The sequence below is a fragment of the Monodon monoceros genome, unplaced genomic scaffold, assembly GCF_005190385.1.
Source record: "Monodon monoceros isolate NGI ecotype Baffin Bay Population unplaced genomic scaffold, NGI_Narwhal_1 Super_Scaffold_10, whole genome shotgun sequence".
In the NCBI taxonomy this organism is placed as follows: domain Eukaryota; kingdom Metazoa; phylum Chordata; class Mammalia; order Artiodactyla; family Monodontidae; genus Monodon; species Monodon monoceros.
The window spans coordinates 53,066,262-53,093,079 of NW_021703766.1; the positions used below are offsets into that span (position 1 = coordinate 53,066,262).

General features: G+C 42.1%; 1 protein-coding gene and 2 pseudogenes across 3 annotated transcripts; 2 read left to right on the forward strand and 1 right to left on the reverse strand.

The window, feature by feature from the left end:
• The first annotated feature begins 3,753 nt into the window (after positions 1-3,753).
• On the forward strand, positions 3,754-24,787 carry LOC114907399 (zinc finger protein 350-like). Of its 3 annotated transcripts, none has more exons than XM_029243011.1 (5): positions 3,754-3,913; positions 9,086-9,265; positions 17,528-17,654; positions 18,397-18,492; positions 22,413-24,787. In XM_029243011.1, exons 2-5 carry the CDS (start codon positions 9,251-9,253, stop codon positions 23,753-23,755), a joined length of 1,581 nt encoding a protein of 526 aa, XP_029098844.1. In that variant the 5' UTR covers positions 3,754-3,913; positions 9,086-9,250; the 3' UTR covers positions 23,756-24,787. The 3 variants fall into 3 exon arrangements, with proteins under 3 accessions (XP_029098844.1, XP_029098861.1, XP_029098853.1); XM_029243020.1 differs by lacking the exon at positions 3,754-3,913 and adding an exon at positions 5,792-5,851 and having other exon boundaries at positions 9,079-9,265; XM_029243028.1 differs by lacking the exons at positions 17,528-17,654; positions 18,397-18,492.
• LOC114885091 lies at positions 15,468-16,813 on the reverse strand (annotated as a pseudogene).
• LOC114903483 lies at positions 23,888-26,818 on the forward strand (annotated as a pseudogene).

The window sequence follows — 26,818 nt, forward strand, 5'->3', positions numbered from 1 at the left end:
CCGGACTCTGCATTTTTAACAAGGCCTGACGCACACCTAATTTTGAACATATTTGTCCTAAATCCTGGGCTATGGTCCCCATCACCACCCTCACATTGTAATGGGATGGATTCAGGACAGAGAGTCTCCAGCAAAGAATCAGTCACGAGGGCTCCAGCAACCTGACCCTCAGCTTCCCTCCACTTCCTGTCCTGTGACTCTCCACTTCCAGCCAAGGCATGGTCAGGCGGGCTCACTCCTGGAACTGATCAGTTGGGGCCTGGGACGGGCTGGCTGGGCTGCCCTGAGCTCTGAGGGCCACGTGCTGAGCTTACCTTTCAGAACTTGGCATCCCCAGGTAAAGGAGGCCCAGTGCATGCCTAAGCCTGCTTCCACACCCAGGATCCTTATGATTTCAATAAAGATCATCCTTCACCTCAAACAGTGGTTAGAAGTGGGCAATGAAGTCATACTGCCTGATTTTTAAAAAATAAATTCATTTATTTATTTTTGACTGCATTGGGTCTTTGTTGCTGTGCCCGGGCTTTCTCTAGTTGCGGTGATCGGGGGCTACTCTTTGTTGCGGTGTGCGAGCTTCTCACCGCGGTGGCTTCTCTTGTTGCAGGGCACAGGCTTCAGGCATGCGGGCTCAGTAGTTGTGGCTCCAGGCTCTAGAGCACAGGCTCAGTAGTTGTGGTGCACGGGCTTCATTGCTCCGTGGCATGTGGGATCTTCCCGGCCCAGGACTTGAACCTGTGTTCCCTGCATTGGCAGGCGGATTCTTAACCACTGCACCACCAGGGAAGTTCCATACTGCCGGATTTGAATCCTGCCGTGCCAGCCGTGAGCTGTGTTCCTCTGAGCAAGTTACTCAACTCACCTCAGTTTATCTTTAATATCTGCCTGGGTAGGTTTATTGTGAGAAGTAAATGTAGTTAAAATAGTGCCTGCCAAATGCAATGAATAACAGTATTATCATTAGTCCTAGTGAGGGAGGACTTTCCTTTCTTTCCTCTTATCTTCTGGGTCCCTCCTTCATTCATCATCATCTTCAACAATCACTTCTTCAGTGAAGCTTTCCCTCACTTGGCCAGGTTCCCCAATTTCTGGCCCTCCATAGAACTATGTTCCTCTCCTTATAAGCCCTTTATAGACTTGCAGTTTTATTTTTCCTGGATTTAGATGTGTATTCCCCATCAAGATTGGATTGAAATTGTTTGAATAGGTCACAGAGTCATGTGGTTCAAAACTTAAAACTATATAAAAAGGTGCATTTATGAGTCTCACTTTTACCCTGTTCTCAGTTTGTTTTCCCTTGACCTTCTGGCTCCCACAGGTAAGTTTTATTGTGTCTCCCTCCAGTGTGTGTGTGTGTGTTTTTGGCAGTACAAGCAAGTAGATACTACTTTTTGTCCCTTTTCTTTTCAAAAAGCAGCACATATATACATTCTCTTGCACCTTTGCTGTATTTAATTTTCACTGAGCAGCATAGAACCTTGACGAAGAGAATACTGTATCTTGCAAGCCAAATTCAGTTATTCATTTAATAGTCCGTTATTGAAAACTTCTGTTCAACTTTTTGTTCTGAGCACTGTGGATACAAAAATATTACAGAGTTTCTGTCTGAGGAACTCATAGTACATTTTGGAGGGCAGTCAAATTAGCATATTATGATGGTCTAGAAAGATAAATGATCTTCAGTCATCCCTTGTATAGACATGTTTTCTCTATTCGATGCCTTTTTATACTTCCTATCGTTAGCACCACGATACAGCTGCAATTTTATATTTAATAATAACTGTATTATTGTTTTTGAGACTGACCTGGAAGGTGTCCAAGAATGCTATCCGAAAAAGTGACATCTAAGATGACTCATGAAAGAACAGCCATAGTAACTAATATTCTCTCATTGCTTCCTGTGTGCCAAAGACTTCAATGGAGGGAAAGTATTTGCAAATTCCTGGTAGCATATGAGACCACAGGGCATTGGGAAGTGGAAGGCAAGGTGTAATGGAAGATGATAATGGAGAATCCGTTTGATGTTTGCTTGTATACAGTCTTAAAAGAATTCTCTTGAGATCTTGCTTTAGTCTGTAATCAGTATACTAATTCAGAGCTTCATGGAGGGTATGGTAATAAACATGGTGTGGTACGGGAAAAAAGGAGGTGGCTGGAGAGACACCTTCTTAGAAGGGACCAGTGCGGTGGCAAATTCAGTAGTAATTCAGATAAATGGACTAAAGCAATGAGGGCGAGTACAGGGAGTGATTCAGAAGTTATTTCCGTGACGGCATAACAGGAATTGGTGGCCAGTGTGACAACGACATATAAGTTTTGTTTTGGCTTCGTCCTCTGACCTTTTCACAGCAACCTCCAGTAACCTACAATCCAGGTAACATCTCTATTCTTAATTTATTGTGTAATAGTGACTGCTAGATGAGAAACAGAATAAGGGAAAATTCAGTCTGGAAGGGAGAAGGACTTCCATTTTAGAGTTGTGTAGTTTGAGGAACTGTGAGACTGGAGCAGGCAGTATGTTTTGATGCTGTGTTAATAAAATCTTTTGAGTTTAGTGGGTACTTAGTGAAGAGTCCATCTCCAAGCCCAAACCCCAAATATAATCGAAATTGTAAGTTTTACTTAATCCATTCAAAAATTTGAAATGCATATATTTATTAATGTTTGCCATGTGAGGATCATATTATAAATACTGTTCATCCTTTTGAAGTCACTTAAAAAATACTGGTAATTCTATAATTGGCTTTTTAATGGCTATAAACCGTTCTGTTGAAGGAATGTGTTTAATTTACCAAACTATTCACCTGCTGATTGTACATTCAAGTTATTCCTAGTTTTTAAAAAATTTACCAAAATTTCCGTGGTTAATATAAAGTTTTTAACAAAGATTCTTAGCATTGGAATTTCTACATCAACGAGAATGAAAAATTTAAATTATATAGATAATTCTAATAAATTGCCCTCTAGAAAGAATATATAGATAATATCCTCTACTACTCCTTTGCCTGCATAAAATAGTGCCTAATATTTCTTAAGTGTGTTTATTTGGGAATGATGCCAAACAATATAACAGCACAGCTCACCATTTAATTACTCTGAAATGCCCTTCGTTTTTTAAAGAAACATTTGCATACATGTGAAGCCTCACCCCTCACCCTTCCCTACCAGAGGCAGCCACATTCCCAGGCCCCTATGGGCATCGGTGTTCACAGAGCCCCGCTCTCAGCATCGGCCCCGCCCCTTCAACAGGTCTCAGACCAGCCGTACTCATTCCCATCCCCGCTTTAACTGTTTCCCAAATTTCACCAGCGCTCGAAGTTTCCGTGTTTTGTCCATGACCTGACCGCCGCCTTTACAACGTGCCTCAACTCCTACAAACTTCTTTGACAGTCCCAAGTTTCCTCCTAACACTAGCTCCTCGGGTCTCTGCCGAACGGACTGCACTTCCTGTAAGATGGCCGCCCCCTTGGTGCTCCTCCGTCGTGGCTCACGGGCGCCGCCATCTCTCTCGTTTTGCCCAAAAGACAAAATAGAATCCAGCTCGCGCCGCCACGGCCTTGGATAGGACCCAGCCTCTCAAAAATTATTCAGCCTAGTGCCTCTGACCGACAACGAGGAGGGAAAGGGAAGGAGGTGTCCAAAAGTGATTTCAATTCTTCCCTCTCTGAGCCGTAGCCTCCATCATGACCGTTTCCTCCCCGATCGCTGAGATGGGCGTGGCCACGTTACGTCATAGAGCTGGTTGTGGGGCCCGAACTCCAACACGCCGGAAGGCTCTGAGGTCGGGCAGGGCCGGAGGCGTCCCTAGCGACAGCCAGCGAGGGGATTTGGGCGCGACAGCGGAGGAGTGGGAATCATTTTGGAAGTGAATTCAGTCTTTGGCAGCTGGCGGGAACCTTGAGAATCTCAGCAGCAGGTGGGTCGGGGTCTGCACGTGGGTCCGGAGTGAGGGGCCTGTGAGGCCAGTGAAAGGCCTTCTGGGGGTGTCTTTAGGTTCAGTCACTGGGGAGGCTTCGCTTCAGTAATAGGCCCTTTGGCGGTCAGTGTTATTAAATGTATGAAGAGAGAAACGACCGAGGCTCTGACTGAGGGTTTTTGTCGATGTGGGTATTTTGAAACCCAGCCCTCCTAAAATTTGAGTTCCCCCGCTGACTTTATATTTAACCTCTCTATCCCAAACTTTATTCTTTTTTTGTCTCACCCTTGTTCCCCTCAGGATTGAGGAGTATCAAAGAAAGGGGGAGATTGAAACTGAGCAGGACCCTGAAGTACCTCTTGGGTACAAAAGCCCTTCTGTGTCACCCCATTTCTAGCTTGTAGAAAAAGGCTTTGGTCTCTTGGGGTATCCCTGAGTTCCAAAGATCAGACTAATTAGGGAAGTGAGGGAATATAGAAACAGGAAAAAGCAGACAAGAAACAATAGTTCACAGAGTCCTAGTTCCTCCTCAAAGGATGTGCATAACGATCTGATGCATACCTTTAAGTTGTTCTGCAGAAACTAAGACACCTTCCAGGGTGGAGGATGGTGACTACTTGCTGAGCATAAGCATGTAGACCTCAGACTGGTTGGAACCAGAAAGTTGATTAAGGTTCCTGAAACACTCTGTTACCTCACCAACAACCAATCGGAAGAAAGTCATCCCTCACCTGCATCCTTCACCACAGATGTTGCCTTTAAAAACCCTCCCCTGAAGGCTTCCCTGGTGGCGCAGTGGTTGAGAGTCCGCCTGCCGATGGAGGGGACACGAGTTCGTGCCCTGGTCTAGGAAGATCCCACATGCCGCGGTGTGGCTGGGCCCGTGAGCCATGGCTGCTGAGCCTGCGCTCCACAGCGGGAGAGGCCGCAACAGTGAGAGGCCCGCGTACCGCAAAAAAAAAAAAAAACCCTTCCCTGAAAGCCATCAGGGAGTTGAGTCTCCTTGCTGGGCCCTGTAGTAAACGCTGGACTTTCCTTCACACCAACGCGGTGTCAGTAAATTGGCTTTGCCGCTCAGCGGGTGAGCCAACCCAAGTTTGGTTTGGTAGCAACTTCTGCTCGTGAAGCTCAGTGATTAAGACCTGGAGTGGTAGGTGTAGATCAGTGAATTCGATGTCTCATGCAGGTCTGCGATTCACTGTGGGGCTCAGACGTGGAGAAGCCTGGGATGGGGGACGGGTGCTAATGAATGGGGGTTTCTGGTTCAGATTTCGGATTTAACTTGGAGTCATTTTTTGTTGTTGTTGTTTTGTGGGGGAGGCTAGTGTATGTGGAGGGGCATGAGGCTGGCGCTTTGGAGACCCAGGGTCCCTGGAGAGTAGGTAGGTTGAGGTTCAGATGGCGATTCCGGGGCACAGACTTGATGATAGATTCATTCAGCTGATCCAAATCCAGTTCGCTCCTTCAAGTCCATGCCTTCATCAAGGCGCTAATTAAAAACTCTCTTGTCGGGCTTCCCTGGTGGCGCGGTGGTTGAGAGTACACCTGCCGATGCAGGGGACGCAGGTTCGTGTCCTGGTCCGGGAAGATCCCACATGCTGCAGAGCGGCTGGGCCCGTGAGCCATGGCCGCTGAACCTGCGCGTCTAGAGCCTGTGCTCCGCAACGGGAGAGGCCACAACAGTGAGAGGCCTGCGTACCGCAAAAAAAAAAAAAAAAAAAACTCTTTTGTCTTGCCACATAAACACTCTTGTCATTGTCTTCCCAACCAAAAATGTAGTTAGATATGATCTAGTGATGTGTTATAAAAGATACGTTTTATTATTCTTGCCTCCAACTTTACTCCACAGTTTTCTTGGATATTTCCTTTCAGGTTCATGCTACACAAGTGAAAACATCTCTGTTACCTGAAACGCTGATCTCCAGTGCAAACCATTGTGTATGTTTAATATTTTTTTGTTACCTTTGCATTTGGAATGACCTGTATAACAGATATAATTTGGTTTTATCACTTCATTTCTAATTATAAACACTTCCATAGTATAAAAGGATTACAGATTTTCTTAATGGCTGCAGTAGTGTCACATCAGGTGGGTGAACCAGTGACGAGGTTACTAGAGTCCCATTAAATGTACGTGTACATTAATTTGGACAGGCTTGACATGTATCTATACTTTACTGCAACATGTTATGATTCTATGCTTATCCAGGTTCTCTCACCCACCCACAGGATTTGTTGCCATTTAGTACTGAATAATTCAGGGTGTTCATTTATATTGCCTTTTTAGTTTGTAGGTTTTTCTTGGGTTTTTTTCCTGGATGTGCAGGGTTTTGTGTAAGGTCGGATCTTAACAAACGGCACCACGAAACAGAGGAAAGCTTCAAGTGAGCTTTATTAGGGAGTGCTCCCGGGCGTGGTTCACTGGTCCGAGAGAAAGGGGCCAGAGAAGTCGCACCCGGGCGAGGGTTGGGCAAGATTTTATAGGGGAAGAAGGGAAAGGGGTGTGGTGAATCTGGGAGGGCGCAGGGTATTCCTTATTTGGTGGTCTTTTCGGGTATCCTGGGGGACCGCTAGTCCCGCCCCTCGAAAGGCGGGAAGGCTGGGCTGGGTTCAAAGTCCCCAGGTCAGTTCCTGGAACTAGGTGGTCCGGAATGTCTCCAGGGCACTTTCTGGAACTGGGTGGTCCGGAGAATTTCGGTCTGATGCAACCTGTGAATCTGATTGTGTTCCCCTGCCTCGGGCCAGTTGGCCTTACATTTTGTTTCCATTTTGATTAATGTGTTGAATTTCTCGTTACTGTTGATTTCTAGTTGTGTTGCATTGTGGTCAAGGAATAAGCCTCTTTGATATTGACTTGTGAAACTTACGAAAATTTCTTTCTATGGCCTACTTTGCTCTGTAAAGCTTTATTTTTTTTATATTTACACATAGGTGTATTTCTGGAAAGGCAGGTGGCCCTTCTAGGGCAACACAAGTGATTCCATAAAGTGAATGGGTGCAATGCCAAGAAATCATCAGCAGGGACATGAGGGCTCATGGACAAGGAGTCATGAAATTGGGATGTGGCCAAGATGTTGCATTCATGTTCTCCTCCCCCATGAAGTTTTATAGCTATAGTTTTATAGTCCTAGATAGTCCTATAGTTTTATACCCTTTCTCTTGTGCAGATCTCTAGTCCTGGTGCCTAAACTGATTCTAGGCTGGAGACCGATGGGGACTGCATGTACTCAGAGGTCAAAGAACAGTTGCAGTAGGGGCAGGGCGGTGTCGGTGGGTTTGGGGGTTTAGAATAGCTACCGGGAAATTATCTTAGAAAAATTTGTGGCCAGAAGGATTGGAAACAAAAACTCACAGTAATCCCACTGAATCAATGACCTTATAATGTGAGCCTTTCTGACTCCTTGTCTCTCTGATTTGCTGCTTTGGAGTGAGTATTGGAACTTGCTCCTTTTCCATTTCTCTGTTTGTGGAAGAAGGTTGCTGTCTGTGTGTATGCATTGAGTGTTCTAAGAGCTGTTTCAGAAGTCCAGTTTATGCATTGTGGTTATGTGCTACCTTCTGGTGTGATATGAAACTGTCTGAAAAGTAGTAAACTTTGCAGGCAGTTCTACAGAGAACTAAACAAAGAGGTTTTCTGGTTAAGAAGGTACAATGGTTAAGGTGATGAGCTTTGGAGAGAAAAGGCCTGGGCTTGAATTCTAGCCCTGCCTCTTAGAAAGTATGTGACTCTGGACAAGATACGTATCTCTGGGTTTTAAGCCGACTTCCTTCGTTCTAGTGATTTGATACTTCTGGATTGGTGGTGAGGATTAAATAAAGTGCTTAGGATTTGCTTAACACATTACTCTTCATAATGTTTGCTCTGCCTTGAGGTCAGATGTTGTGGGGTTTTATTTTTATTTTTAAAAATTTTTTATTTTATTTTTTTTTTTTTGCGGTACGCGGGTCTCTCACTGCTGTGGCCTCTCCCGTTGCGGAGCACAGGCTCCAGACGCGCAGGCTCAGCGGCCATGGCTCACGGGCCCAGCCGCACCGTGGCACGTGGGATCTTCCCGGACCGGGACACGAACCCGTGTCCCCTCAATCACTGCGCCACCAGGGAAGCCCTATGTTGTGGTTTTTTAAACAAAAGAAAACTCTTAAGTATTGGGATTTGATGTTAGTGGATGCCTATTTTATTTATTTATTTATTTATTTATTTATTTATTTATTTATTTATGGCTGTGATGGGTCTTTGTTGCTGCGTGAGGGCTTTCTCTAGTTGCGGTGAGTGAGGGCTACTCTTCGTTGCGGTGCGCGAGCTTCTCATTGTGGTGGCTCTTCTTGTTGCGAAGCACAGGCTCTAGTCATGTGGGCTCAGTAGTTGTAGCTCATGGGCTGTAGAGCACAGGCTCAGTAGTTGTGGCGCATGGGCTTCGTTGCTCCGCGGCATGTGGGATCTTTCCAGACCAGGGCTTGAACCCATGTCCTCTGTGTTGGCAGGCGAATTCTTAACCACTGCGCCACCAGGGAAACCCCCATATTAGTTTTCTGTTAGTTCTGTGATAAAGTAACCTAAATTAGTGGCTTAAACAACACAAGTCTATTACCTTACAGTTCTATAGGTTAGAAGTTCAACATGGATCTTACGGGGCTAAAATCAAGGTCTCAGCAGGAGTGTGTTATTTTCTAGAGGCTCTAGGGGGAGAATCTGTTTGTGTTTTCCAGCTTCTAGAGCTGCCCACACTCCTTGGCTCCTGTTTCCCTTTCCCCCCATCTCCAAAGCCAACAATGGTGTGTAGAGTTCTTGTCACATCACATCTCTCTCTGGTCTCTTCTGCTTTCTTCCATGTATAAGGATCCTTGTGATTACATTGGGCCTACCTGAATAATCCAGGAAATCTATTTTTAGGTCATCTGATTAGCAACTGTAATTTCATTAGCAGCCTCAATTCCCCTTTGCCTTGTGATGTAACATATTCACAGCTTCCAGGGATTAGAACGTAGATATCTTTGTGAGGGCCATGATTCTGCCTACTGCAGCACCTTTACTGCAGGATGCCACCGCAATAAATAAATAAATTTATTAAAAAAAAACTAATATAGGCGTCCTCTAACATCAAATCCCAACCGACAAGGTGTATGGCTGAGGGGAATGCACAAATTAAAGCGAATTTTCTTTTGAGTCCTTAGAATCAAGTGAAGTAAGGAGAAGGAAGTTCCAGAACCAGGAAAGCATCACTTCTGGGGATGCCATTAATTTGAGATGTGAGAACTATGACCAGAATTTGAGTGACAATCTAGAAAAGTAAAAAAAGAAGAATCCCAGTTCCAGTCATTTTCTAAGAACAGAAGAAAATGACCAAGGTCCAGGTGAGTTTTACATATTTATTTATTCCCTCCTTTTCTGTTGTATTTGTAGAGGCTTATAAAAATTGACTTGATTAATTGGAAAATGACACATTGATAAGAGCCTGAATCTGAAGACAAATAAATATCAACCATAATGTTGATGTCATGGTAAACTAGGAATGGTGGGAATGCAGGTCAGAGATTCTGCTCAGAATTTTGAAGTCAGAATATTAATAAAAAACTGTAAGACCTGAGGGGTTATTTATGTTGAGCCACCAGATTATCTCCAATAATTTTGGTAGCCAGTGCCAGCAAGGGAAACACAAAACATTACATGATTCGTGTTTTTGTACAGAGAAAGTAGATCATTTCCTCAGAAAAGTAAGTATTTCCTGGTACTGAAGTTTTAATAAATTTCTTGATGACTTTTCCTGCAGGGCGCAGTGGCCTTAACAGCAGCCTTCTGGTATATGCAAGAAGAGGTTCCCATTTCTCTGTTTCATGTGTGTGTGTGTTTTTACACTTTCTTATGGGGGCATAACATACATATAGTAAAGTGAATTTTTACACAGTTGTACACCTGTGGTTGTTTCTTATAGGGTTCCTTCAGTACCCTTCTGGTATTCTGGCTTTCTTCAGATATAAAAATCTAGATTTATCTAGACAAATGGATGGTTTAAATGGTCTCTCAAGCCATTTTTGCTGAATTGGATTCCGGGTACAGACCTACCAGCAGAGTTTAAAATCACATTCTCTGCTAAAGACTTGGGATGTAGGGATCCATGATGTTGTCTTTGTCACTGCATCCCAGCCTTAGAAATGTAGTATTCTTCCCGAATTATTCATTGTCAGTTTTTATCTACCTCCTTGTATTAGTTTCCTGTGGGTGCCATAATACATTACCACAAAGTAGGAGGCTAGAACGACAGAAGTGTATGTCCTCACAGTTCTGGAGCCCAGAAGTCTGAAATCAGGTTGTCAGTGAGGCTGTGCTCCCTCCAGACCTCCTGTCCCTTGCCTCGTCCAGCTTTTGGTGGCTGTCTGCATTCTGTGGCTTGTGGCCTTATCGTTCCAATCTCTGTCTCTGTCTTCACATTACCTCCCCCTCTTCTGTTTCTCTGTCTCCTTCTGTCTGTCTCTTATAAAAACACTTGTCATTGGGTTTAGGGCCCACCCAGACTATCTGGGACTATCTTCTCATTTTAAGATCCTTAATTACTATATCTGCAAAGACCCTTTATCCAGACAAGGTAAAATTTACAGGTTGGGGATTAGGAAGTGGACATATCTTTTAGGAGGCCACCATCCAACCTGCTACCTTCCACTTTTATCATCTTTTGTTGTTATCAAATGAGTCATATACAAATCATTTGTTTCTGAAATATACAGAAACAATATGGAAATAAATAGAGCAAAAAAAGAAAGTGGCCCTGTCAAACCCTTCTCTACTCATCACTTAGGAGAGAAATAATTCTGTTTTTATTAACACTTATATGCACGTAGATATACATACATTATGTACACTTAGGTGCATATACACATATTTTTTTTTTTTTTTTTTTTTTTTTACACATATTTTTTTGTGAAAATATTTTTGCATTACTGAGATCATAATAAACACATTACTTGCTTTATTCCTATAGCAACCTGTCCTGGAGAACGTTCCATTCAAGTATTTATGTATCTATTTCATTGCATTTAGGTTTGCATGATATTTCCTAGCATGTATATGCCTTAATTTATGTACTCTGTTTATATAAAGGTACTTTTTTTTTTTTGGCCCGCCATGCAGTATGTGGGATCTTCATTCCCTGCGGTGGAAGCATGGAGTCTTAACCACTGGATTGCCAGGGAAGTCCCTAAAAGTACATTTTAGCCATAAAATTTCTTCACAATACACACTCTGAATATGTGTGAAATTTTTTTTAGGTTAGATTCCTAAAAGGGAAATCTATGAGTCAAATGGTACCTGGACTTAAATTTTTCATGGTTGCTACAAAATTGCCCTTTTTTAAAGTCTTCAGCACTTCCTCTCAGAGTTTATGAAAGTCTCTATTTTTCCCACATTCTTGCTATTATTTAATATTGTATCCGTTTTTAAATCTTCCAAATCTGAAATATAAAAGCTATATAATTTTTTGAAGGTTGTAGAGCCTAGTGTTTAGTTTTTTTTAATTAATTTTATTTTGTTATTTTATTTTATTTATTTATTGTTTCTGGCTGTGTTGGGTCTTCATTGCTGCACGTGGGCTTTTCTCTGGTTGCGGTGAGCGGGGGCTACTCTTCGTTGTGGTTTGTGTGCTTCTCATTGCGGTGGCTTCTCATTGCGGAGCACGGGCTCTAGGCGCATGGGCTTCACTAGTTGTGGCACGTGGGCTCAGTAGTTGTGACTTGTGGGCTCTAGAGCACAGGCTCAGTAGTTGTGGTGCATGGGCTTAACTGCTTCATGGCAATGTGGGATCTTCCCGGACCAGGGCTTGAACCTGTGTCCCCTGCACTGGCGGGCAGATTCTTAATGACTGCGCCACCACGTGAAGCCCCTAGTGTTTAGTTTAAGAGCACAAATTCTGTGGTCAGATTCATTCATTCGTATCTTGCCTTGGTCTATAATTACCTGCTTGATCTTATTCTGTTTATTTAACCTCTCTGCAGTCCTTTCTTCATCTGAAAAATGGGAATTGTAATAGAATTTACATAAAAGGATTATTCTGAAGATTAAATAGGTTAATATATATCAGAATTTTTCAACCTCAGCACTATTGACTTTTTTGGCAGAACAACAAATTCTTTGTTGAGGGGATACCACAGGATTATAGAATATTTAGCAGTTTCCCTGGTCAGTACCCATTGGATGTCAGTAGCACCCTCCCACCCCCAAGTTGTGATAACCTAAAATGTCATATGTCTGCTGTTGTAAAATAATTGTTGGCCAGTTGAGAACCACTGATCTATGTATATATGTATATAGATATGTAGGACATATCTTAGAACATTGCCTGTTATTTAATAAGTGCTATCAGGGCTTCCCTGGTGGCACAGTGGTTGAGAGTCTGCCTGCCCATACAGGGGACACGGGTTCGTGCCCTGGTCCGGGAAGATCCCACATGCCACAGAGCGGCTGGGCCCGTGAGCCATGGCCGCTGAGCCTGTGTGTCCGGAGCCTGTGCTCCACAACGGGAGAGGCCACAACAGTGAGAGGCCCGTGGACCGCAAAAAAAAAAAAAAAAAAAAAAAAGGTGCTATCAGAATTAGTTTTACTATTATTTTTACTTGCATTATTATCAGTGACTTTGAACATATTTTAATGTATTTATTAACTGTTTGTATTCTGTGAATTGCCTAATCAAATCCTTTGTGCTGATTTTGTTTTCTCTGATCTCTAAAAAAAAAAAATAGGTTTCAGGGATATTAATCTTTATCTGTTTTTTGCAAGACATTTTCTAGTTGGTATTGTTAGTATGCTAGTTCATGTGAGTAGTAAACTACTCATTTCTACATATTGGTCTATCACAGTCTATCTTCAAGTAATATTATACCACTTCATTCATGGTATAAGAACCTTAAAAGAGTGTGCTTCCATTTCTTCTCTACCAGCCTTTGTGCTATTGTTGTCCTATATTTTACTTCTTTGTATTTTAGAAATCCCACAATACATTATTATCATTGCTTTAAACAATCAGTTATCTTCTAAAGGTATATAAAAAAATAAGATTTTATATTACTGATAGGTTTTTCATTTCTGCAGCCCTTCGTTCATTTGGGTAGATCTAGATTTCTATCTGAAGGACATCCTTTAACATTTTTGCTAGTACATGTATGCCGCTGCTGACTTGCTTTAGCTTTTGCGTACCTGAAGAAGGTTTCATTTTGCCTTCTTTTTTTGCGGTACGCGGGCCTCTCACTGCTGTGGCCTCTCCTGTTGCGGAGCACAGGCTCCGGACGCACAGGCTCAGTGGCCATGGCTCATGGGCCCAGCCGCTCCGCGGCATGCGGGATCCTCCCAGACCAGGGCACGAACCCATGTCCCCTGCATTGGCAGGCAGACTCTCAACCACTGTGCCATGAGGGGAGCCCCTCTCTGGCTGTTTTAAAATGTTTCTCTTTAGGTCTTTTTTCTGTTTCATGATCAATAGTTTCTATTCCTGTATCTTCAAGTTCACTAATCTTTTCTTCTGCAGTGTCTAGTCTGCTATTGATCACATCCAACGAGTATATTGTTCATCTCAGACATTTCTAGAGTTGGAATTGGGTCAATTTGATATCTTCCATATTACTCCATATCACGTTCATGCTTTCCTCCACCTTTTTAAACATATGTATGTATAATATGTATTTTACTATCCTTATCTACTAATTTTATTATGTATGTCATTTCTGGTTTTGTTTCTGTTGATGATCTTTTCTCTTTGTATGAGTCATATTTTCTGTCTTTGCATATCTGGTAATTTTGATTGAGTACCAGGCATTATAAATTTTTCATTGTTGAGTGATAGACTTTTATTCTTTTAAATATTTTTCAGTTTTATTCTGGGATACAGTATAATTTACTATACCTATGTTTTTCAATGAGAGGGAGGCTTTGGGTACTATTAACATTTTGAGCTTGACAATTCTTCCTGTGTAGGACTGTCATATGCTTTACAGGATATATAGCCCCCTTGGTCCCTGACCATTAAATACAGTAGGCACCTGGTCAGTGTGACAGTCTGAAACATTCTCACAAATTTTCATATGCCTCTTTGGTTTTTTAAAAATTAATTAATTAATTAATTAATTTTGGCTGCATTGGGTCTTTGTTGCTGCATGAGGGCTTTCTCTAGTTGCAGCAAGCGGGAACTACTCTTTGTTGTGGTGCACGGGCTTCTTATTGCGGTGGCTTCTCTTGTTGTGGAACATGGGCTCTAGGTGTGCGGGGTTCAGTAGTTGTGGCTTGTGGGCTTAGTTGCTCTGCAGCATGTAAGACCTTCCCCAACCAGGGCTCATACCTGTGTCCCCTGCATTGGCAGGCAGATTCTTAACCAGGGAAGTCCCGTATCTGTCTTTGATATGACATCTAAAGTTGGAACAAGACAAGGATGTCCAGTGACACCACACTCTTTGGAAATATTAGTCAAGAAAAGAGATAAAAGAGCTATAAATTTGGAGAAGAGGATTTAAAATTTTCCATATAGGTAATTTGGCTGCATACTTGGAAAAATCTGAGAATCACTACAAGCTTATTAGAAACAATAGGAGAAATGCATATATAATATTAAGATATACTAATAAGTATAACATTCTTTTTTTTCATAGAAATAAGTTTTACTTTTAATTTTCTGAAGTAAAAAAACCGTTAACAAGACTTAGTTGATAACCTAGTTACCTCATACAGCTTTTTTTTTTTCCTTTAAAATACTCAAATGCTCTTGCATTGCATTCTTTAGAAAACAGACCAGAAGATACTTGCATTTAACAAGTTCTGTGAAGAACATTCAACCACATCCATGTTTTTCATGATACTGGAAATACTGTTATATGATATGTCAATTTAACCTATCTCTTAGAAGAAAAACTAAGACAATTGAAATCACTAGTTTTCTAATCTTTAGTTCTGTTTCCACAAATAAAACCTATCACATTTCACAATGAGAAAGCAAAAAATAATATACAAACCAAAAGAGCTAACCTGAAATCATTTATCCCCTTTATCAGGATAATAGGTTAAGTGCAGGAGATCAACAAAACAAGAATAGTTACTGTTTTTTTTTTAACCATTTAACTAACTCTGGCTCAAAGTTAATAAATAACAGCAATGTACAACCCATAAATGTATATAAATTCCTATCATATTTTCCCTATTTTGTAAGGAAAGAAAATAGTTTTAATGTGTAAGAGGAAGAATAGTAAAACATATTACTAAAAGGCAATTTTGCCATTGTCACTGCTCAAGAAGTACCACAGTAACCTTCTAGCAAACAGCTGCTGCCCATTCCCCAAAACGTGAGATTAGGTGATTCTAAGTAAGCATGAGGAAAAAAATTACAACATTTTTTGTCCCCATTCATACTGCTCTCCCAGCCCCAGAAATTCAGATTAAATGGATTTTGGAGAGCATTTCTACCTAGTCTAACAACTTAATGTAAACAAAAAGCAACATTCATTTTTAAGTAAAAATCATTAACACTGTTTTTGAAACTGAAAATGGGATTCTCATCATATAAGAGAATAAGCTAAACAGCAAATTCTTGTGTAGAGACAGTTATTTACCATAATCAATTCAAGTGTAACTTGAAGTTCTCAAATTATTTATTTTCAACTCAAGTAAAGACAACTGGGCCACTGCAGTCAGTTCCTCGTCTGTGTCCGTTGATTCAACTTTCAGGTCCAATTCTCCTAAATCTGTCTGCAGCTGTCACAGTTTTCTTCTTACACTTCTTAGGCACTGCATCATTAGCACAGATTTTTCTCATTGTAATGTTTGGCAATTTCTTCAGATCAAAATCCCATTCCCTGCATTTAAAACGTCTGGAATCTCGGGCTTCCCTGGTGGCGCAGTGGTTGAGAGTCCGCCTGCCGATGCAGGGGACACGGGTTCGGGCCCCGGTCCGGGAGGATCCCGCATGCCGCGGAGCGGCTGGGCCCGTGAGCCATGACCGCTGAGCCTGCGCGTCCGGAGCCTGTGCTCCGCAACGGGAGAGGCCACAACAGTGAGAGGCCCTCGTACCGCAAATAAATAAATAAATAATAAAATAAAATAAAATAAAATGTCTGGAATCTCAAGGCTGCAGCCCCCACACTGCTGCCGCTTTCGCTCCATGGTCTGCTTGATGACCGCCTCGGGAGAAGTGCTGCCTGCCCTGCCTGACCTTGGTGCTGCTGTGTAACTCAATCCGCTCCAGCTCACTGCTGAACTGATTTAAATAGCTTTCAGTTAATTCACAAGCGTCTCTCTTTGAATGTTCTACGTTTTGGGGATCAAGATAATTTTGAAACCGCTGCAGTTTTTCACAAATAAGGTTGAGATGCAACGCCTTTTCATTCTTCAGTTTTTCCTTTTTTTCTAGTTTGTGGGCCTCTCTCGTAATTTGAGCTGCTTTTCTACTATATGGATGGATGACTTTTTTTTTCTTGTCCTACACTTTTTCCCTTTGGTGCTTTAGGCGTGGCGACATCCTTGCGGCGTGGGACCTCCAGACCTCCGACCCCACACTGTGGGACCTCAGGGTCTGCGGCAGCAGCAGCTCACGAGGCAACTCCCAGTATAACATTCTTGATTGAAAGTTATTTCACTTGGCACTTTGAAAATACTATTTCATTCCTTTTCAGGCTTCCATCACTGCTGTTGAGAACTTAGAGGCTATAAATCATATTTGTTCTTTTGTTAGGTATATGTCATTTCCCTTTGGATATTTTTGAATTTTCCCTTTGAGTTTTGGTGTTCTGCAGTTTTACTTCCATGTGTCTAGGAGTGGATCTCTTTTTCCTGATCCTGCTTGAAATTGTGGGGTTCTCTCATCCTGAGGTTGTGTGTCTTTTACCAGCTCTAAAATATTCTCTGCCCTTACATCTTTGGTTATTACCTTCCCTCATATTTTCTGTTCTTCCCTCAGACTCAGAATAGGTGTAAATTCAACATTCTCACGCTACTCTTCATATCTCTCAACCTCGCTTTTGTATTTTCCATCATTGTCTTTTGCACTTCAGATCTGTTGTCTAGTTCACCATTCTCTCTATGTCATATCAAATTGGTAGTCAATCTATAAATTGAAATTCCTAATTTCAATTACTGTATTTCTTGTTTTGAGAATTCATCTTTGTTTCTTCAAGTTAGCTCACTCATCTTTAAGACTGTGTTATGCCTTTGCATATATTAAACATTGTTTATATTCTGTGTCTTACAATAGCATCATCAGGTTTTTCATGTTTAATTCTAGTGCTTATTGTTTCTGTTTAACTTGTGCACAGTGAAGGCTTCTTGAGAGCAAGAATACATGTGTTTGTTTTGATATCACCTGCATGTAGTTCAGTGCATGCACATATGCCCACAGATGGCAAATCTATCAAGGTTAACAAGAGGTTTTAATGACCGCATTTCAGAAAACCTTCTGAATTATTGAGGGGGTGGGTGGCTGAATCACAGCAGCACGATATCTGTATAAGACTTTCCATTCTTCCACACTATATAATGTAAATCACCTATATAGATACAACCTACACAGTAGAAATGATTAGAGTAGACTTCTAGACTTCTCTTCCAAACCATCAAATGATCACCCCAGATTAAAGAAGGATTCATTACTACAGGAATCATTATTATTTGAAGATGTAGCTGTGGAGTTCACCCGGGAGGAGTGGAGGCTACTAGACCCTGCTCAGAAGGACCTGTACCAGAATGTGATGCTAGAAAACTATAGCAACCTGCTGTCCGTGGGTAAGAACTGCTTCCCTGTGCCACTCAGGGTACCCAATCAGCAGTCCTTCCTTTCTCAGTTGTGCAGTGATTTGGGGGCAGGTATCTGAAGTGTGAATGATGTAAGAGAGATTGTCGAACTTTTTCTGCAAAGGGCCAGATAGTAAATACTGCAGGCTGTTCGGGCTACTTACTGTCTCTGTAATTATATTCTGGTTTCTCTTAAATAACACTTTTATTTTATTTGTTTTTTCAGCACACACATATTTTTATTTATCAATTACATAAGTATTCTACTAAATTTATTATATGCACTATAAAATATACTTAAAAATAGAAACGTCAAAAGGATGAAACATCAGTGAGATAAATATTTTTAAATGGTTTTAATTTTTCAAATTTAATGGTACAAAACACTTTTGCTATCATGTGTTAGAAGTTTGCCCTCACTTTTCGAATACTCTGTTTTGTAAGAGCACCTTATTCTGAATTAATAATGCTTTTAAAATGTAAAAAAAATGCCTTAGTTACAGCCACAGACCATAGTTTGCTGGCCCCTACATAAGACTTGAATTTTATAAGTGACAGATTCTCAGTCTCCTCTCAGGCCTCAGATAGAGGGAGGAGTATGTTTTCCCTACTCCAAGGGGAAAACTCTTTTCCAAGGTACAGTCACACAATCTATAAAAGGTATCATTTAACAATGTTTAGATCTCACGCCCAAAGTTATTTTCCTAAATATTCTGTTATTTTTCGTGAATAGGGTATCAAAGTCCCAAACCAATTCAAATCTTCAGGTTGAAGCAAAGAGACAAACCATGGTTAGAAAAGGAAAATATCCACGGTCAGAACTTTCCAGGTGAGTGAATGAGAAACATCCAGGTAGAAAAGAAGTAAATTCCTAGATTTGTGGAGGCCTCACACCTTTGAAATAGTGCTGAGGTGCCTCATCTTCTGGTTTCTAACCTTTTGACAGCATCTAAACAGAGCCTCTGAGTGTTACTCTCCTATGTTAACATTCATTGCTTAAGCATTTAGAGGAAAATACTCCTGTGTTCTCACCCCTGGATTTGATACTGATTTATTTCATCTAGGATCTTGATTTGTTTTGCTTAGATATTTTTCTTAGGATTCTCAAATGTTTCCCTTCTTCATTGACTGCCATAGTATCACTGCTTGTTCCTTCCTCTTCCCTTGCTTTGAAAATTCAGTCTTCCACGCCTCTGTGCAAAGAGAGAACTTCAGATTCACCATCGTCTTCTGACTACTGAACCTTGGGTAATAGTGATTTCCTTCCTAATATTCAGCCCCACCCAGGGTGCTGTGTTCCCATGGTAACCCGGTCTTTTAATGTGCATCTGTCTGTTTCCTTATTCTGACTGGGCAAATATGAGCTAAAGCAAATGTAGCAAAACATTAACTATAGAATCAAAAGAGGTGGATATATGGCTGTTCACTGTGTAATTCTTTCAATTTGTTTGTTTGAAAATTTTTATAGTAAAATGGTAAGGGAAGAGCTATAAGTATTGTAATTTTCAGAGTGAATTATGCCTCCCACATACACTGAAATAAAGGAATTCACTCAAATAAAAAAACAAAAACAGAAAATTCACAATGTTAGACCCCACCTGAAATCAAACCATAAACCTCATGCATACTTTGCTGATTTCTCTGTATATTTGCTGGATGAGGTATTTATTTTGATTCATCTTAGTTACTCTCAGTTTAATTTCCCGAGTCTAAACAATTCTAGTTATAACCCTACTACCAACTATGGGATATTTAAATCCCTCTGTGATCAAGGGACTGCAAGATACAATGTGATGCTTACATAGAATTTTCTTTCCATTCCCTAAATTCAAAGTCAGCTTCATTTAAACCAGTCTCTACAATGCCCGCTACACGTATGATTGTTTCATTGATTCATTCCCTCAACAAGTATTTTTAATGCCTAATACGTGCTGCTCTGTAGTGTGCTTTATATTATGTGGCTACAGCAGAGAATAAAAGGGACTAAGTTATTACTCTCACAGAACTTGCATTCTAAGTGGGGGAGGTACACAAGAAATATACAGATTTTTCTGGTGGTAATTAGAACCATGGAGAACAATGTAAGGGGTAGTGAATGTCAAGCAATAGGAGGGCATGATGTTTTATACACAAGGGACAGGGAACGCCTCTCTGCTCTGCTAGGGTGGCTGAGTGGAGTGAGGGATGATCCATGGGTAGGCCTGGGAAAAGTGTACCAGCAGTGGTGGTCCTGAGGCAGAGGTGTACCTGGCGTGTTTGAGGACTGTCCAGGAAGCCTGTGTGGGGAGAGCAGAGTGATCAAGAGTGGAAGTGATACTCATGAGGTGAGAAAGGGGCCCACACGATGCAGGGCACTGCAGGCCATTTTAAGGACTTAGGATTTTTTTCCAGAATGACAGTTATTGAATGGTTTGGGGCAGAAGAGTGACATGATCTGGCTTATGTTTTTGGGTTTTTGTTTGTTTGTTTGTTTTGGCCACGCCGCACAGCTTGCAGGTTCAGTCCCCCGAACCAGCCCTGGCAGTGGAAGTGCCGAGTCCTAACCACTGGACTGCCTGGTAGTTCCCTGTCTGGGAATTTCTGTACAGGCTCAGCTCACTTTATTGCGCTTTGCTTTATTGTACTTCGCAGATAGTGTGTTTTTTGCAACTGAAGGTTTGTGGGGAATTCCTTGGTGGTCCAGAGGTTAGGACTTTGCACTTCCACCACAGGGGGCACGGGTTCGATCCCTGGTCGGGGAAGTAAGGTCCCGCAACCAAACAGAACAAAACAAAACAAAACAAATTGAAGGTTGTGGCAGCCCCGTGTCAAGCAAGTCTATCAGCACCATTTTTCCCAACAGCGTTTGCTCACTTTGTGTCTGCGTCACATTTTCATAATTCTCTCTATATTTCAAACTTTTATTATTATTATATTTGTTATGGTGATTTGTAATCAGTGATCTTGGATGTTACTTCTATGACTTGCTGAAGGCTCAGACGATGGTTAGCATTTTTTAGTGAGAAAGTATTTTTAAATTAAGTGTACACTATGTACACTGTTTTAGACACAATGCTATTGCACACTTAATAGACTACAGTATTGTGTAAACATAACTTTTTTTTTTTTTTTTTGGCGGTACGCGGGCCTCTCACTGTTGTGGCCTCTCCCGTTGCAGAGCACAGGCTCCAGACGTGCAGTCTCAGTGCCCATGGCTCACGGGCCTAGCCGCTCCGCGGCATGTGGGATCTTCCCAGACCGGGACATGAACCCGTGTCCCCTGCATTGGTAGGCGGACTCTCAACCACTGCGCCACCAGGGAAGCCCTAAATATAACTTTTATATGCACTGGGAAACAAAAAAATTCACGTAACTAGCTTTATTGCACTATTTGCTTTATCGTGGTGGTCTGGAACTGAACCTGGAATATCTCCAAGGTATGCCTGTACAGATAATCCCAAATTTGTCCTCTAGCCTAAGTCTTCTCCAAATTCCTCTCTCCAGTTGAGTTCTTCATGTCTGCACCAAGATATCCATCTCAAAATGTTTATGTCAAAATACACACCTGATTTTGCCACATTCAAAACCTGTCTCCCTGATGTTCCTCAACAACTTAGCTGGTACGTCTAGTCATTTAAGCCAAACACCTAGGGAAAACCCTTGATTCCTCCCTTTTACTTACATTGAATTCAACACTGAATGTTGTTTTTTCCTTCTCCTAGATGTACCTTGATTTCATCCGCTTCTCCACACGTACACTATTGTTGCTCCACACCAAGCCACCATTATCTCTTCCCTGGATTACTTCATTAACTTCCTCTCTCCTACACTCCTTCCTCTCCCACCACTATCCATGTAGCAGTTGGCAACCTCTTGGAAATATAAATCAGAACCCCCCACCTTCTCAAAACTTCCAGTGGCTTGCCACTAGTCTTAGCGTCAAATTCAGATTCTTCCTACCAGATCTATGTGATATGCCTTCTGTCTACCTTTTGAACTTCAACACTTCCTTCTCCCTATATAGCTATTCCACTCAGGGCCTACTGGCTACCTTTCTATTTCTTGACCTGGCCAAAACCTTTCCTGTCTCAGGGCTTTTGCATTGCTGTTGTACTTGAATGAAAACTTGCAATTCTTTACATGAGGTTGCTTATTCTTTATTCCTGGTTTCTTGGCTCAACTTTTATTTTCTCACAGGTGTTTAACTATTTAAAGTTGACCAACTCCCACTGTTCTTTTTCATATGCCAGGAACCAGTTTTCAGTCTGAAGTTGTCTTATTTCTTTGCTTCCATTTTGTTCTCTTCTGCCTAGTGGGATGCATTTGTATTCAAGTGCTAGGACAGTGAATGATACATAGTAGACATTCAATAAGCATTGGGGGAATGAATGGCTATATCCTCCATCATGCTAGATCAGATGTCTCTCCAACATACTTTATCTTATGTTAATGAGACACATTTCTACTTCATCCTCTTTGCCCATTTTGTGAGGATCTGTTTGGAGAGCAGCAAAAACTTTACTAATTGAGAATTGTCTACCATTGATTCTGAATCAGCTGGGTTTTTTTTTTAAGATGTTATGGCTTTATTTCATTGTGTTTCCTCTCATATTCAAGAAGTAAATTTACACTTGATGGTGTCCTTCATATGACAGAATTGTCACAAAGAGCCAGCCCAAACCGTGGCATTTTAGAAGCAGTTTTATTACCTGATTTAGAAGCAGTTTTACTACCATAACCTGATTATGAAAGAATTAATTTTCTTTCTAGAAGTTGGAGAAATTGGTGATCATATGCAGTGGTCTTTGGAAATCCAAAACAAGCGTAAAAATATGGAAAGAGGCCGTGAACACAGTTCATCGGGAAATGTGTTTCATCTGCGCAGAAATCTTGTTACTTTAAGGCAAAGCCATGATAAGTTTGATGTACTGAACTCTAATTTAGATTTAGTTAACCAGAATAAAAGCTGTGTAGCGAAGAATCCTGACAAGTTTAATAAATATGAGAAATCGTTTCTTCGTACTAAGCATGAAAAACGTTACACTGGAGTTAAATGCAATAAATATGGAAACACCATCTGCACCAATTCGAAACTCAGTATACATCAGACTGAAAAACGAAAGAAACATGAGTGTATTGAATGTGGTAAAACCTTCATCAAAAAGTCTCAACTCACTGTACATCAGAGAACTCATACAGGAGAGAAACCATATAAATGCCTTAAATGTGGTAAAGCCTTCTGTAGGAAAGCAGAGCTCAATATACATATGCAAGTGGAAAGAGGAATAAAACCCCATGCATGTAGTGAGTGTGGGAAAACCTTCTCCAGGAAATCTCAGCTCCTTGTACATCAGAAAACTCATACGGGAGAGAAACCCTATACATGCAGTGAATGTGGAAGAGGCTTCATCCAGAAGGGTAATTTTCTTATACATCAGCGAATTCATACTGGAGAGAAGCCCTATGGATGCAAGGAATGTGGTAAAGCCTTCAGTCATAAGCCATGTCTCGTTGCACATCAGGTATTTCACACTGGAAATCCTCCCTATGTATGCAGTGAATGTGGAAGAGCTTACTTTCAAAAGTCGAGTCTCATTAGACATCAAAGAGGTCATACAGAAGAGAAACGCTATAAATGCAACGTATGTGGGAAAGGCTACTCCACGAAGTCAATACTCAGTAGACATCAGAGAGTTCATACAGGAGAGAAACCCCATGGATGCAGCAATTGTGGGAAAGCCTTCTGCCACAAGTCCTCCCTCACTAAACATAAGAAAACTCATATGAAAGAGAAATATGTGGATTCAGTCAAGATGGAGAATGATTTTCTTGGGAACCACAGCTCATTATGCACCACAGAACCCGTACAGGAGAAGAACTCTGTTGAAACAATGACAGTGCAAGGGCCTTCTGTGGCCATGCAGACATCATTAAATATCAGTGGGTTCCTAGCCCAAGGGAATGTAGTCCTTGTGGGACAGCCTGTTGCCAGATGTGTACCCTCAGGTAATAACAGAGAATTTGTACAGGAGAGAAACCTCATGAATGCAGTAAATGTGGTAGTGCCTTCAGTTACCAATTATGTCTTATTTTATGTCACAGGAAACGTGTAGGGAAGATTTGGTACGTTCAGTGTGGAAAAGCTTGTAGATCAAAGTTTTAGCTTTTTATATAGTTGAAAACTTTCACTGAGAGAATGCTAATGAATGTAGTGATAATGGGAAGATACACCTCATTAAGTATCCATGGCTCTAAGTAGGTTGAATTGTAACGAGCTTGACTTCAAGATCATCAATACACATCAGAAAGAAATTTTAGGAACGCAGTTGTATCAAGTCCCTAAGACCACCCTCACATTTGATTATTCTCTAAAAGCAGTCACTAAACTCATAAAAGCTGCTATACTTACTGTTACAGTTTATGACAGTGAAGAGTTACAAATTAAAATTAGCAAATGTAAAAGGTGCATGAGGCAGACTTTAGGAGAAACCAGGTGCATCCAGTTGTACTCCCAGTGGAGTTGTATGGACAGTGTTTAATTCTTCCAGCAATGACCTGACAACACATATGGCATAGTGCCAACCAGAGAAACTCACCTGAGCCTTAGTGCCAGGGGGTGGGAGGGGCAGTAAAGGGGTTAGTTATGGAGGCATGGAGAAACCACATGACTGACCTTAACTTCTCAAACTCCAGCCTCCTAAGGATCAAACTGATACAGAATTGCCCAGAGCCCCAGGCAAACAAAAGCAGGTGTTCACCAAAAATCATATTGCTAATGTAAACTATGTGGCATGGCCGAAACCCCAGGTGTACAAAGACGCTCTTGGCAGGCAGGATATTCCAAGGGCTTAGAGGTTCCTTCTCAGGTGCCAGTCAAGGGTCATTCCTTTCATTGGAACGTGCAGGGTCTGAACACCCCAAACTTGCCAAGTCAGCCCCTAATTTGCACAGCAGTGAATAGGACAAGGTTTTCAGTAATATGGTTCCTCATCATGTGTCAGAAATAAGGAATGGCTATGGATACACCAAATGTGTTGAACCTTTAGCAGGATGGCAGAGATCTCACAAAGGAGATAAGCTGGTGATTGCAACGGAAATTTGGAAACTTGCTGACGTAAGTCTACCCTCGTTTTGCATCAGATTAACACCCTTAATGTGTTTTTTTTTTTTTTTTTTTTTTTGGCTGTACGTGGGCCTCTCACTGTTGTGGCCTCTCCCATTGTGGAGCACAGGCTCCAGACGCACAGGCTCAGCGGCCATGACTCACGGGCCCAGCCACTCCGCGGCATGTGGGATCTTCCCGGACCGGGGCACGAACCCGTGTCCCCTGCATCGGCAGGCGGACTCTCAACCACTGCGCCACCAGGGAAGCCCCCTTAATGTGTATTTTGATAGAGAATGTCTTGAACTCTTTCTCATTGCTAGGGAATGACTCCATAACTCATTTGAAGATGGTTTACAGTCCATGTCACAGTGTACCTATTATATCTAAATCTTTATCATCTTTGCCGTATTCTCTTAGAAGCAAGTTCCTAGGCCAGCCCACACTCAAGGGGAGAGTTGAGAATCTTTGAGGGCCTTCTTAGAGCCAGCCTACCAGAATAATGATTTTCAGGGAAAAAGACATTCTTTGCCGAGAGTTGCCATGGTTTCCTGCTTAAACAGTGCTTGAACAGAAGCTGGCGCTCGCCACCCCACCCCCTCAACCTCCCGTGCAGAGCCAGCCTTCTGCCTCCTCCTCACAGCACCCTTGGACCACTCCCAAGGCGAGTGGGAGTAGTGTGACTGCTGTGACTACCACGTCCCCCTCACAGGTGCCGCAGCACTACCACCAGGACTTGGAGGCCACAAATAACTTCCAGATCCACCGGGAGCCTCTGACGTTTACCTGCCCGTGTCCCACTACTTTGATGGCCACGATGTGGCTTTGGAGAACTTTGCCAGTTGTTCTCTTCACCAGTCTCATGAGGGGAGGGGACATGCTGAGAAGCTGATGAAGATGCAGAACCTGCTAGGTGGCCAAATCTTTGGTGTATCCTGAAAGCAGAACAGGATGACTCGGAGAGTGGGCTCAAGGCAAGGCATGTGTGTTCCACTCAGAAGAGGGCACGAATCAGTCACTACTGGAACTGCACAAATTGCCGACTGCGAAAAATGACCCCTGCTTGTGTGACAACCTGAATGAGCCGGTGAAATACGTCAGAGAATTGGGTGACCACATAACCCACTTGTGCGTGATGAGGGCCCCCGAATCTGGCACGGCAGAGTGTCTCTGACAGGCTCACCCTGATGATGAGAGCTAAGCATCAGGCTGGCTTCCCAGTGGCCCTGGGGGTGACTTCCCTGGTTACCATGACAATGCATCCATTTTGGGTTTTCCTTTACCTTTTCTGTAAGTTGTACTAAAGCATCCACTTAAGTTTTTTTTATTTGTACTATTCCTTCAAATTTGGTACCCAGATTTTAAAAAAAATGACAGACTCGTAAAGACCCCAGGTTATACTAGCATTCCAGTGCCATTGAGAATACCCAGTCTCATGGTAAGAGGGCCCTTGGTTGGTAAGAAAATCTCACAAATGTCACCCTGTTTTTTATGTAGAAGTGATTTAGCTAGAAGTCACTGCTCCTCAGTCATTCACTTGAAGCTTTGTGCTGGCTTGAACAGGACAAATGACTGACTGGTGCAAGGAATTAGGAGCCTGCAGGATGGACCCCCCCCCCCCCGGTCCCCTGCTCCCCCGCCATGGAACTCTTCCTCCAGTCTCTGAGGAGAGAACATGGCTGGCTGATGCTAGAATGCCTGAGGGCGTGGAATGAAGATGATTCTAAGACTGGACGAAAACTTAAAACAGCAACCAACTGTTTCCTCTGCAGCAAGAAGAGAAAGCAAACAGGAAAAAGCAAGTCCCATCTCCATTTTCCTTCTGCCTACCCGTTCTCTCTAGTGGCCCATGTTGGCAGAACTTAACGTGAAGCTGGCAGAAGAGAATCTGGTTTGCACTATCACAAAGCAGACAGTGGAAGAGTAGGTTGAGAGGTGAGAGACAATAGCTAAATAATCAGGCGAGCAACCTACTTCAATTGAGATTAGCTGTGGTGCGTGCCCCTGGCCCCTGCAATTTACAAATCTTACAGTCCACGTATAGACAAGTGCGGATTGAAAATATATTTGTGAA